Source organism: Mytilus californianus, unplaced genomic scaffold (genome assembly GCF_021869535.1).
Source record: "Mytilus californianus isolate M0D057914Y unplaced genomic scaffold, xbMytCali1.0.p SCAF_1, whole genome shotgun sequence".
Classification (NCBI taxonomy): Eukaryota; Metazoa; Mollusca; class Bivalvia; order Mytilida; family Mytilidae; genus Mytilus; species Mytilus californianus.
The window spans coordinates 12,700,988-12,715,264 of record NW_026262581.1 but is presented as its reverse complement, the minus strand read 5'-3'; the positions used below and the strand labels follow the sequence as shown (position 1 = coordinate 12,715,264).

The 14,277-nt window shown below is 30.9% G+C and overlaps 1 protein-coding gene across 2 annotated transcripts; it reads left to right on the top strand.

Annotated features, from left to right (window-relative positions):
• The first annotated feature begins 1,517 nt into the window (after positions 1–1,517).
• LOC127704373 (tyrosine-protein kinase Fer-like) lies at positions 1,518–14,208 on the top strand. 2 transcript variants are annotated; one of them, XM_052208439.1, is made up of 10 exons: positions 1,518–1,975; positions 2,397–2,604; positions 3,157–3,449; positions 3,818–3,958; positions 4,232–4,429; positions 5,347–5,462; positions 6,250–6,698; positions 8,596–9,280; positions 10,315–10,603; positions 13,473–14,208. In XM_052208439.1, exons 1-10 carry the CDS (start codon positions 1,790–1,792, stop codon positions 13,878–13,880), a joined length of 2,973 nt encoding a protein of 990 aa, XP_052064399.1. In that variant the 5' UTR covers positions 1,518–1,789; the 3' UTR covers positions 13,881–14,208. The 2 variants fall into 2 exon arrangements, with proteins under 2 accessions (XP_052064399.1, XP_052064477.1); XM_052208517.1 differs by having other exon boundaries at positions 1,519–1,975; positions 9,136–9,280.
• The last annotated feature ends 69 nt before the right edge of the window (positions 14,209–14,277 follow it).

Sequence of the window (14,277 nt, the reverse complement as noted above, 5' to 3'; positions counted from 1 at the left end):
AAAATGGACTTTGTTTGCGGGATGTAGAAGCAGGGGTTTCCAGAAACCCCGCTCGTCACACCCTGTGGTCAAAATCATTTGTTATTCGTAACAATAGATCTATTCAATTTACACTTGTTTCAGAAATAGAAACTATGAAGTATAACAATAGAACTGGGGTGTAAGAAATAGAAACTGTGAAGTATAACAATAGAACTGGGGTGTAATCTTTAATTATACCTGACTTGTTGGAATTCATAATAATTTTTGTTCAATTAAATTAAAAAATAATATCAATTTCAAAAGTCATAAATCAAACTTTATCTAACATCTGGAAAATAAAATGAGAAAAAACACAATATTGGCTTACTAACATTAATTTTAAAGAACATCGAATGACAAGATTTTAAAAATGGAAAAATTACATTCTCCTCTTAAATTCATGTCTTGAAAAGTGTTTTTTTTTCTTGGCATATGTTTTCATTTCACTGACCCTAATGATAGACACGTATAGACATATGGTCATAATTAGACTTATCCCATTTGGCAGTAAAAAACTTAGCTATTTGGCTATTTGGCTGTGTGGGATGCATAGATACACAGACGCGTCCATTGGAATCGGGACGTTAAATCCGATAAGTCGTGTAGTCTCTGCAAGTTTAAGAACCCAGCCCAAAAAATTGTTTGTGCAACTATCCAACATATTCTCATTTGGCTTCTTTGAGTCATCTTTGCAGAACTTTTGATTTCTTGTTAATGTGGTCTTTTGAATATACATGAGATATGCGCCACTGGACGTTTTAAGCAAACAATAATCAATCAATCAGTTGAGTTCTACAACTTTTTCTAGATTAATTAAAAAGAATTATATTATCATAACCCCCTCCCCCAGTCTTGCAGGTTTAGAAATAATTCTGAAAATTTCGTTGGTTTTAGAACAAATTTGTCCCTGTAAAGGATTTAAAAACAAAACGGAACAAATTATTTTTGAAACAAATCATAAGTTTTATTTTAAATGTAGGATTGATAAACTGATGAAAAGTTATCCTGTTAAAAACATTTATTGTCATGCTGCTATGTTTTTCCATATCAAGATGGAGATACAAATTGGGAACAGTGTCATTCTTTATAATAAACGTCAAACAAACTGATAATCAATGTGAGAAAAAATTGAAGGAACTAAGATTTAGCTAAAAATTGTTTCATATTACCAAATTACCATATCAGTATATTCAAACGGTCGAAAATTGGCACATTTATAAACAATGGTATTTACCCTTGAATGAAAAAAAAAACCCCATTTTTTTATTCTTACAAAAAAATTGTATGCGATAAAAGATATGGAAAATTATCAAGCTTTATTAACAAAATTTTCTTTTCCATTTAAGGTATGATTGCCTTTTGAAAGAACTTGCTCACAACATTCCCCTCAATGGTCCCCATTTAGTTATATAAGAGGAATAAAATAAACCATTCTTCTAATCCATCCAAGCAAATCACTTAATACATAAATAGTATTAGATGTTTTAAGGGTCGTTGTCAGTTGTTTAAATAACTTTTCATTCTGTTAATGACACTACACACATACATATCTTTGTCATATCATTCTAAAATCATCTAGAAACTACGAAGAACAAAAGACCCTTATAAACACATTTTTATTTCTGAAATAAAGTACCGACTTAAACTTCTAATCGATCTCAAATTATGGACAAGGATGTATTATACTGATTAAATATGCAGTTTATGATTAACAATAACCAAAATAAATGCATTCCAGGAACCAAGCATTTCATATGTGAAAAAGGGAATGTCGTCTAAAGGATTTGAAATTAAATGTCGAGACGATATAATCGGTATTCCAGATGTACCTACAGGTTTTAGATTTGTCAAATCATGGGGACTTATCTCCAAAGGCCTTAGAACAAAGGATCAGATTATTAAAGTTTTGTTAAATGAATGGGATAAGAAACATACAACTTCCGGTGAAGGAAAGGTAAGACATCAGATTTAGGTATTCATTATATCCAATAGAATAGATATTGCACTGCACTTTATCAACTAGTAGCGACACAGAAAAGCTAAAACGTACAAAGGCCTATATATTAAGGATCAATTTCATGATTGACTCAGGTTGAAATGTCTCGGTTAACTGTGTTCATTTATGATACACACTTCAATTTCTAGATTGACAGTTATATATCCTTTTTATTTGACACCACTTTTTGCAATAGTTGATTTTAATGCTCCTCAATTTAGATATCATTTAAGTATCTTTATTTTAAAAAGTGAAAAAAATTGAAGGTTTTCTTATTCTCGTAATTCACATACCAAGGTATTTGGTCTTATACTATCCAAAAGTTGGCATTGCACGATATTAACAATCTAATAATACTGAAATAATTAATATAATTCAGAAACCTCCAAACCTTGACGAAGTTGTAGTAAACAACAAAGAAACAAGAGAATTATTACTTCAGAAGTATGTCGAAGTGAAATCGTTCTATGACAAGCTGAATGATATATTACAGAAAGATATAAATAGTGTTTTCCAAAATTTCACAGAAGAACTGGAATACAGACAGAGAGACATACTCTCCCAAGATTGCTTTATATTGATCGCAGGTAACCAAGGTTACAACTCTTGCACTATTTTGTAGTGCATGTTAAAATGAGTTGTGTCAATGTTTGCACCGGTAGTACTGCTGTTTCAACTTAATCCATGTATAGTAAAATATATACCAATATTTGTATTGTAGCACTTACAGTGCAATCTTCTTTTAGGTACATCTAGTTCTTGACTTTTATTTTTCAATTGGACTGTTATAATTATTAAATACATATACATGGCACATTACATCACAATGCGTAGTGAATTTGAAATAAGAAAATGTTTCATTCATGAAGTGCAACATAATTATTTTGGCTTTAATAATTTGTATAAGAAAGTGACTTCTTTATATTTGTGTTTTGTTTTTTTTATCCAGTAAGATTGATATAATATGTAATAAATAGTAAATCAGCAATAGATAAGACTGAAGACCCAAGTAAAATAAAAACCCATCATAGATAACTTTTTCTTCTGAAAAACATAACTCATTTTTTGTCATTAAATCTTTGAAGGGGGTTTATATAATCAATATTTTGAACAGAAGCTGTATGTTTTTCTTGAAACAGGTGATAGAGTAGCGGGGAAAAGTAGTTTCGTTAATCTTATTTTGAGGAAAGATTTACTACCGACTCAACAGCTGGCATGCACTGCTACAATTTGTGAGATACGGCACAGTAGAAATAATGAAAAAGAGGCGATTTTATACAACAAGGATGAAAAAGGAATCCGTCGTCTAGACCTTGGCGAAGATGAAAAAAATGACTTTAAGAAACTAAAATATCACATTCAAGAATTAAATGAGGATGATGAAAGTCCGTTTGAGAAAATCGAAATTTTCTGGCCTTCCGAAATTATAAAGGTAAAATATAAAAATAAATGGTATTGGTGATCTGTAGTAATAAGTAATAACGGAAAAATAAACCACTTCGATAAAAAAGGTAAAGTATTTTGTAATTTTGGATGTGGGATCTTGTTGACTTTATCTTATAAGTAAAAGGGAAAAGGGTAACAAAAGTGAAAAACAGAAGTCAAAACCCCCAAAAATTGCACAAGAGAATACATCAAGTAAAAGGTAATGGAGAATAGCTTTACGGTGACCTATAGTTGTTAATTTCTGTGTCATTTGGTCTCTTGTGGAGAGTTGTCTCATTGGCAATCATACCACATCTTCTTTTTTATATAATCTTATTTTAACTAAACTTTCTATTTTGCTTTAAACTATTGCAGAATGGAATAGTATTAGTTGACACCCCAGGAATTGGAGAAAACAGATTGATCATTAAAAGGCTTCAGGAATACATGAAAGAGTCATTTGGATTTATTTACATCATAGATTCTGCTCAAGCTGCAGGATTACAGAGAGGAAGAGTATGTAAGATTAGTAAGATCACGATTAATACATGAAAATTAAGAGTTTCGATATCCCCACAAAAAAGGAAGAGGGAGAAAAAAGTTTAAAACAAGAAGGACTCGTATCCGAATTAATTTGACATTGGCAGTTCATTTAGTTTATAAAATTAGTTTTTAATATAATTTGGCATTGAATGAATAAATATAAACTTGCAACTTTAACTTCCATATTTTTACTACCACTTTCTTTACACATGCAAACTCTCATATGGATCAATTTACTTATTTCAGCTTTCAGATTTTTTACGTTCAGTTGTTAACTCATCAGATGACATCTTTGATTCACGTGCAACTTTATTCGTCTGCAATAAATGGGACGTGGTTCCTCCACAAGAGCAGAGGGAGATCAAGTCATTAACCTTGACCAAATTAAAAAAGATTTTTCCAGAGGTCAAAGATGAACAAGTGTTTACAATCTCCACTCTTCAGGTCGTATCAGTTTGTTAATATGTTATGTTTCAGAAAATAAGATTACAAATAAAAATGTATAACGATACATTGGAGGTGGTTTTTGGTGGATATATGAAAAAACTAAGAATATGTGGTGTGGTTAGCCAATATGATCACTTCTCACCATAGAACAAACATAAGCATGTAAATAACTGCAGGCCATCTATAAAGTGCCATCAATGACATCAAATCTATACTGTAATGGGGTGAACTTTAAAGGGTCACTGAATAGCAAAAAAATCATATCTGAAATAACGGTCTATTTTAAGTAAACAATATCTAACGAAAATCAAGTATGGTAGACGACAACCACTGGACTACAGACATTGGCTTAGGACAGGCACGTGCATAACATATTAAAACAAACTTCAAAAATAACAAAAAGGGCTTAAAAATCGGCAATAACAGAACGAACACAAAGACAAAAGTACGGATAAAAAAGTACTCGAAGTTACCTACACCTAGTGCATTATCTAATAGAACTAGACATTTTTTGTTCTAGCAATTCTAATATTTTGGGTGCTTATTGTAGAAACAACAAAAAATGTTCGACTTTATTTTCTGATTATACGTGCAAATTACTGTTTTTTAATTGTAAATAAAAGAAGTTAATATATTAGCGGTAGGGGGATAACATGAATTTTGGACTGAACTGTGCATGTGTTATTATCTGCACTGAATCCGATTAATGCTTCTCGTTAAAGCAATGATATTAGTGCTTTTTTTTATTTTAGCTTCTTATTTAGCTAAAAATATAACTTTTAAATTTGACCTATATTCAAGCTGCTTTAGACAAGGATTTTTGTGCTTTATATCTCTCGTTTCGGTATCTTATTTTTGTTATATTGCTAAAGCATACTTTAGAATGTAACCGATATTTTGATATTTTTCTACAGGCAGCGAAAAGTGTCTCTTTCGGTTCGATAGCTCCAGACTTTCAGTTTTTGTTTGAAAACGGAATTAAAAGTCTGATTCCAGCCAGCATAAAAAATAAACTACTATCACATTATAGGTAAATATTAGGATATGAAGGATTATAAAGGTCATGTTCCAGCCAATTCTCTTTTCACAAAACTAATCAACGTACACCTAAGAGAAAGTGAGAGCATGTATGTTTATTGTGCAGACACAAAATAATAATAATAATGATAATAATAATAATAATAATAATAAAAGTAAAAGCAGTGCAAACGGTAATAAATTTAACCAACTAAACCAATGTAAAAACCTGCTTAACATTATTACATAAAGGCAGCAGTAGTATACCGCTGTTCAAAAGTCATAAATCGATTGAGAGAAAACAAATCCGGGTTACAAACTAAAACTGAGGGAAACACATCAACTATAAGAGGATAATACACTTTTCAATTTTCTGTATTTACGTATTATAATTCTCAAAGGAACAATTATATAGGGATTTGGTTTTGGTAACGGCCATAAGTAAAACATAGTTGGACGACATAATTTATATAAATGAATTAAAGGAGATTTAAGATATACGCCAATGAGATAGGTACTCGATGCACAGTAAAGCAAAAGCAAACACACCTATATATATAAAGAAAAATCTGCTTTTAATGTTTGCTTTTATATTTTTCAACGAAAGCAATGTTTATTAATTACAATACAAGATTTTATATTGATAATTGTTTGCTTTAAACCGCCTCAATACTCGCATATCGCGGCGAGCAAAATGTGTAATTGAAATTTATTTCTATCAAAATAAATTTTTGAACTTTCATCTTTTATCGTTATGCAAAATACCAAAACATTTAGTTTTAAATGAATTAATATTTCAGATGGTTGAAAATGGTTTTACAACGAATTTGTTTTTCGCTAAAAGTGACCCAATCAATGGAAGCACAAGACGTTAAAGTAAACAAAGACACTATAAGTAAACTAAGAGATCAACTTAAGACATTAAAGAACGATGCTGAAGAAGTTTTGGAATCTGCAAAACATATTGCCGAAAAACAAATTGATTTACTGCATAAAGAAATGGCTGATCTGTTGAGATCCAGGGCAGCTCGTGACAAAATCTGTACATGGGTAGCAAAAGACTGTCCTAAACAAGCGGATTACAAAAAAGTAGCACAAGACGCATCAGAAATGATTGCAGATAGAATTATGCAAGTCATTGACGCTTGGGAAAATGAACACCACTTTGTACAAGGACTTCAGGACACAATCATACAGAAATTTGAAGAAGAGTGTAAGCTGATGGATAATCAAATGCAAGAAGTTGCTGGTAAATATTTCTCTCTTTATTATCTCTTTATTATTACTAAATAATCTTTAAAAACGTAAATAATCTTTTCTTCCAAAACTATATATCAAGTGTGCGTATTTAAAACATGTTGAATCAAATATCACTTTCAAATATGGTTTGAACTCTTACAATGACTTGGATTCAGTGTGAGTGTTGTTGTTTGCAGCTGATAGTTCTTGGGTAAATGATAGTAATTGTGTTTCGCATGATTGTGAATATTTAAAGCCATGTTGGAGATCGAACATAACGCTAAATATTCTCAAGATGGTTAATGATGTGCTTTGTAACAATATGTTTCATTAACGACAAATCCTTCTATTCAGGTCTACTAATTATATCTTCTTTAAATTTTATTTACACTTTAGTCTAGGGAAAGGCTTAAAGATAAGCCAATAAAAATGGGATCACCGGCCTCGCTTTCTATCTATATCGCCAATTCTTTAACATAATTTCGAAATCTGGACTGTTGGGTATTTACAGTGTAATATTTCATAAAAAGTCCGAATCACATGAAAATCAAATTGTTTGTTTTGTTAAACTTTTTGATTGTAGAAATTACATATCTTAAGCCAGATGTCTGGTTCGGCATAGACAATATCATGGTCACGTAGCTCAATATATATGGTAGAGTTATTACTTAGTTTATGAAAGTTGGATTGTTGATAAAGATCAAGTTTTCGTTCTTTTCTTGTTAGAAGGTTGACAATTTGGTGTAGATTTGATTCATTTATTATTTCTAGAAGCATTTGATGTTGATTCTGATAAGTATCCAGGTGTACTAGAAGTGGTTTGCCAATCTATATATGCTAGATTAAAGTCTCTCCCTATTATGATTGTGGTTTTGATTGTTTGTTAATTCGGTTTAGTGACTGTTGGAATTGTTCTAGCACTAGACTGGTGACAGATGGAAGTCTATAGAATTATGATACTATGATATTTTTTGAAGCTGTAATATCAATTTCTGCCCAGACTATTTTATAATCTGTAGTTCTTTTATTTCTGAGCTGATGAACTCTTTTGTTATAACCATGACTTTGGCCATTAATTGGTGGTCTGTCATGTGTAAACACATTATATAACTCTCATGGAAGGTAATCATAAGGTGGTATATTTGTATCAAACCAGGTTTTAGCGCCGAGGATGATGTCAGGTTCTAATGTACTGCTGTCATACCACTGTCCCAGGTTATAGGGACGGTTAAACACGCTCCAACATGTTCAACCCCACCACATTCTTAATGTCCTTGTCTTAATCCAATACCATGTAGTCCAGGGGTTGTTGTAGGTGGCTATCTGTCATGGTTGTTTTTCGGTTAATGTTATTCATTTTATTACACAAGGCCGTTGGTTATCTTTTTGAAAAATTATTTCACAATCTTTTCTTCCTTGGCCTTTTATAGCTTACAATATACGGTATGAGTTTTGCTCATTGTTGAGGGCTGTACTAGATTACATCCTTATACTTTAGTCTTTGGTGGATAGTTTTCTCATTGAAAATTATACGACACCTCTTTCATTTAAATATGGATTTCCTATAATTTCATATTTTCAGTATTTCGTTATTAATAGAAATGAAAAATACAGCAAGCAATACTTGAGATGCTGTTTTCATGTCAATTACAACAAAAATACCAAATCTGTTTTATTGTCGTAAATTGATTTAAAAATAATTTTTACACTCTTTAATGTTTTATATTTGTATTTGGTATTCACATTTGAACAGATAAATATATTTATATAAATGATCAAGATAATTTATAGAAGATTACAGTTTAATACTCCATTTTTGTGAATTTTTAAATATAAGGATTGAAATATTTGGATAATAATAGTAAAAATGATTACACATAAAAACATAATATTTATGTTACAAACAGTTGTTTTGCGAATTAGTGGGGATGTCCAGTCTAGCGATATTCAAAACAGCATCACTGCTAAGATGTTATCAAAATCCAAAGATAGAAACATTTCAAATTCTCTTGGAGGATTAGGATCAGCAGTAAGTTGTGCAGGATTACTTAGTACCACAGATAAGAGAGTCAAAGAACTTTTAAAGAAATATAGAATAGACAAAGCACCAGAAAATACGATGATGCACGCTTCAGTTCACTTTATGGAAAGTATATTCAATGGACAGAGACTTCGTGAAAGTCTGTCAAAATTTCTTAAACGTTTTATCAAAGGAATAGATTCTGTAGCAGATAAAATTCCAAATTTTATTAAAGCCGACCATGAGCTTCTATGGGAAATGGAATTAAATTTAAATGACACAAAAAGTGACATAAACAAAGTTTATCCAGCTTTATGCAAACGTGCCAATGACCTCCAAGGTCAGCTTGATTTATTCTACGTTACAAAATGTATGAAACAAGATTATTCCCATGATGCAATTAGATGGGACACAAACGATATTTTAGGAGTAGGCAGTTTTGCTAATGTCTATAAAGCAAGCATAAAAGTTGGACAGGACAATGTCAATGTAGCTCTGAAGATAACTAATGATCAAAACAGTGTTAAAGATTCAACAGTCACGGATATCTTAAGAGAGGAAAATACTCTGAGGTATACTTAATTCTTATGTTATATATTACTTCGGTTTAGTTTAAATCTAAAAACGATGCGTCTTTGAAAAGTCTGAAAATTTCTTAGAAAACTTATGAACGCCTACTTATTTTGAAAACCACAGAATGACCTTTGGTGACCAGTAGATGTTTAAATGCCGTTTGGCGACCAGTAGATGTTTAAATGCCGTTTTTTGTTTGTTATTGTAGCTAGTTTAAACATGAACGCCTTTTGTGCGTGAAGTTAGTTAGGTCGTATATTCCATGTGTTTTGTTCATAGCTGCAGTGCAGTTATCGACGTTGTCGAATGTTAACTTTTGTTATGCCTCTTATATAGTTCTCACATTTGCATCATCTGAAATAATTATGAAACATTCCTCAAATATTGGTTGAAATAGATTTTCAGGCAAGGGGGGTCCAATCTATAATACAATAACTTTAATATTGTATACCCCATATTTGCTTTGTACAAACATTTTTACTGTTACTGACAGTTTTCAGGTTTAAAAATTGAAATAAAAAAAATATATACAAGTTATGAATCATTTGCACAACTCACTCACTAAGTTTTCAAGTCTTTCAGAGCTTCAGTATACTTTACGGTAAAAGGCATCCTTATAAAATATAAAAAAAGGATAACGATATCAAAGGGACAATCAAAATTCATAAGTCAAAGTGTAGCAGACATATTGGCAAAAATAAAAACAATGAAAAAAGTCAAACAGCAGCAACATGGCAAACTAAAGACTGAGCAACGAAATGGCAATTTTAATGTCTTGGTAACACTGCATCACCATTGTCTTGTTCGTACGCATTCACTTTCGCAAGATTAATGTTTAAATGATATGATTTCCGTGCGCTGGAATAACATTCATATCAGAACACTCTTAACCAAAAAATGGAAAGCCATAAATATAAACAATTTGAGCGAATAAAAAGTTCGATAACAGATGCATAATGCGAAAGTTATTATATTGAAACTTTTGACGTACATTTACACCAGTCTAAATAACAATCTTTATATTTCATTTCAGGAGTCTAAAGCATGAAAATATCATTCAGTTCTATGGCTCTGTATTACTGGAAACGGAGACAAATGGCATGAAAAAGTTGAAGTGGATTATGATTCTAGAGTTTTGTTTTGATACACTAAAAAATAAACTTGTCGGTGGTCAATTCAAAAATCCGGGGCGTGCACCGGCAGACATGCGAAACAACCAAATTAAGACAATGGCTTCCTATGCAGTTCAACTGTGTGCAGGACTACAATATCTACACGACAAAAACTTAGTTCATAGAGATTTAAAGCTCGAAAATGTGCTGGTAATATAATTATATACTTATTGGTGCTTTTAGATGTCAAATATATTTGTTACTAAGCTCACAATTGTAAACATTAAAAGGAGAGTAAAAAAATTAGGACAACACTTTATAAATATGTGTCCGAAGCGCTTTTCTGGATTTACCTTCATTAGGAACGCCCAAAACCAAATATTGTAAAAGTCAAGGATGCATAAGAACCGAAACATGACCCAAAGGGACCTAAAAATAATAGCCAAATCTATCAGGGAAAAGTCGTTATTTTGTATAAATTAGGAATTTCAATCTGTGCATATTTTTAGCTCACCTTTCCGAAGGAAATGTGAGCTTTTGTCATCACTTGGCGTCCGTCGTCGTCGTCCGTCCCATGTAAACTATTTCAAACATCTTCTCCTCTAAAATCTACTAAACCAATTCCAACCAAACTTAAGCTGAATGATCCTTAAGGTATCTAAAATAAAGTCTGTGTTTTATTTTCTGTTTCTAAAAAAACATGGCCGCCATGGTTAAAAATAGAACATAGTAAAATGCAGTTTTTGGCTTATATCTCAAAAACTAAATTATTAAGAGCAAATCTGACATGGGGGTAAACGTGTTCATTAGGTGAAGTTCTATCAGCCCTGAAATTTTCAGATGAATCTAATAACCCATTGTTGGGTTGCTGCCACTAAGTTGGTAATTTTAAGGAAATTTTGGATTTTTTGGTTATTATCTTGAATATTATTATAGATAAAGATTAACTGTAAACAGTAAAAATGTTCAACAAAGTAAGATCTACAAATAAGGACAATTTTACACAATTTGTTTATCATGTTTTCTAACTTTAAAAAATCTTCTCCTCTGAAACTACTGAACCAATTCCAACCAAACTTAAGCTGAATGATTCTTAGGTTATCTAGAATAACTTTGTGTTTTATTTTCTGTTTCCTCAGAAAATATGGTTGACATGGCTAAAAATAGAACATAGTGTAAAATGAAGAAAATATGACAGAAACAAAGAACAGTTAAATGGCATTTTTAAGCCACTCATTAATATATATATTGAAAAGCAAAAATAATTATTGATGAAAGATTTAAGCAAAAAATTACAGGTGAGCGATTCAGGCTCTTGAGAGCCTCTTGTTTGTTAAAGTTATCATTTTAACAACAACTTATTTTATATTTCTTATACAAATTTGTATTCAATAATTAACCAGCTTAATATGTTTCCTCACATATTAATATACTTAAACATAACTATAAGCATTGTCCTCTTTGGCATAAACTGTAAATGAGGACATCAGATTGAGTAAGATTATATTAGTACCAAAATTATCATATATTGTCCTTATAAAAATTGTGCATTAGTGTTTTGTATCAGGCATGCATATATTCTATTCCAGTGGTATATTTTTTGTACAAAATTACAACTTGTACATAATATACATATCATTTAACACATATGAAAGAAACAAACGAAAACCATCTTCTGTAACATGATTATGTGTGTGTTATTAAGGTCTAGTAACAAATATTTCATGCATCTCAAGAATAATTTTACACACCAATAAAGTCACAAAAATATTAGTCGGTTTTGTTCGTTAAAAAAAAGATATAAACTCAAATCTATGTCGATGTTGGGCCTTGAATTGATGTCCTATGTAATCTTAATTTTTAACATCTCTGTCAGGTTTAACATTCTCATTGTTGCAAGAAAGAAAACTATAGTCTGATTAGATGACGTATCGGTATTGTTAAAAAAAAACTCAAATTATAAGACTTATTTTACAGACACTCCATTTGAATGTGTTTGTAATTTATTGATATATTTGGTTAAAAATCCATGTAATCCAATACGACAAAAAGTATCAAATAGAATGCACCTTGCATGACATGAATGTGAGGCATATAATTGAATAAAGACAAAACTTCTATATCGTTCAAGTTACAGGTTTTAAATTTCATTGCAAGATATTATGTAATTTTTTTTTGCAACCAAAATATAAAAGAAATATAAGTCTTCCGCATGCGTAATTACAAAACAAATTTATTTTTAATTTTTACATTGTGCATCATGTTTTGTGTAGATTAATACTCTGTTGTAGACTGTTGCGATAATATAGATTAGATATATCTGTCTGTATGCTTTCTTTCATCAGTTGACTAAAATGAGTATTACATGTAATAGTTTCTTTTGTATGATTTAGAATATTTAAAACCCACACTTTATCATTTAAATAAAAGGTAAAATGTTGTTTTTGATTTTTATCTTGAATTTCTTAAAATGTTCTTTGTAATAGTAGCAAAACAATGCATTTGCAGTAATTGATGAGCCTACTTGGGCAGGTTTCCTTTTTTTTCGTGATTTTCCTCTTATTACGAGTAAATAGTGAGGACTATATATTAAGTTAGTCCTTACCTGCTTTACATCATTCTCTGTGTGACTACCCGATAAGATCTATTTTGCTTTAATTCTCTCAATTTTTTTTTTTATATTTCTGGCTTTCCAAAACTTTGGTACTGGATATAATAGGTCATCCAAAAACACGTGTTATTCGACGGAAATGATATATCCTATTTTTTTACATCAATGATTAATCATGACCGTTAATGAGTGAAGAGACAAAATCGGCAAATTTGAAAAGAGGATACCAATTTGAGAAAGTAAAAAAAGGACATCCATAAGGTCCGGAAAATCTTTTTTATTTTTCTATTTTTTACCTTGATCTATGATAAATCAATTGAACATTGATAACTACCTTATTTCAACAGTTCCTACCGCAGATTTTATAATACGTTGTAATGCTTATTCTGAAACTAAAATTGTGTTGTAAAATTCAAGAAATTAAGTACATTCTAACCTGAAATAAAGCATTTGTGTTTCTTTTTATAGGTTACAAGAAAGAACGAAGAAGATATTGTTAAATTAACTGATGTCGGATTGACAAAAAGTGAAAATTTCATATCTGGGACATTTGCAGGATCCCTTGCATATATGGCACCAGAGATAATACTACGAACCGGGGTTTATGATAGAAAAGCAGATATCTATAGCCTAGCAATTATCCTTTGGGAAATCTGGTACGGCCAGGATGCTGCAGAGCATATAGGAAAAATTTTACGTGATAAAAATATGAATCTTGAAGAAGGTATCAAAAGTGATAATCTGAGACCATCATTAGAATTGGAAACCCCTCCAACTCTAGAAATAAAAGATGTCATAGTAACATGCTGGAATGATGAACCAAAAAAGCGACTTGATGCTAGAGATGTAGAACATTTTTTCAAAACATTTTTGTAAAAATTTATTGCATTATCGATTTCTTTGTACCAAAGCATTGGTTATTACAAAACTGTTATGTTTCTTTTACAAAGTGAGACGAAGACGGTTGATGGTTGGTGAAAATGAGATAAAATCCAAAGACAAAGTAGCAAATAACAATACATCAAAGAAAAACTGGTTTTATTGATGAAATATCTTGGCTGTTATATTATTGATGTTCTTAAGAATTTATCTCTGACTATAAACGACTTAAATGATACTCTCTCATGCTCATCAATACCATTACTGTTAAAAATGTTTTTGAAGGTACACATGCTCAGGTTATCAATAAACTAAATAATTATGAGATCGAGTCTTTCCATCATACACATTATGTAATTCGATTGTCTTTTGATGATAGGTGTCTCTTAAAACA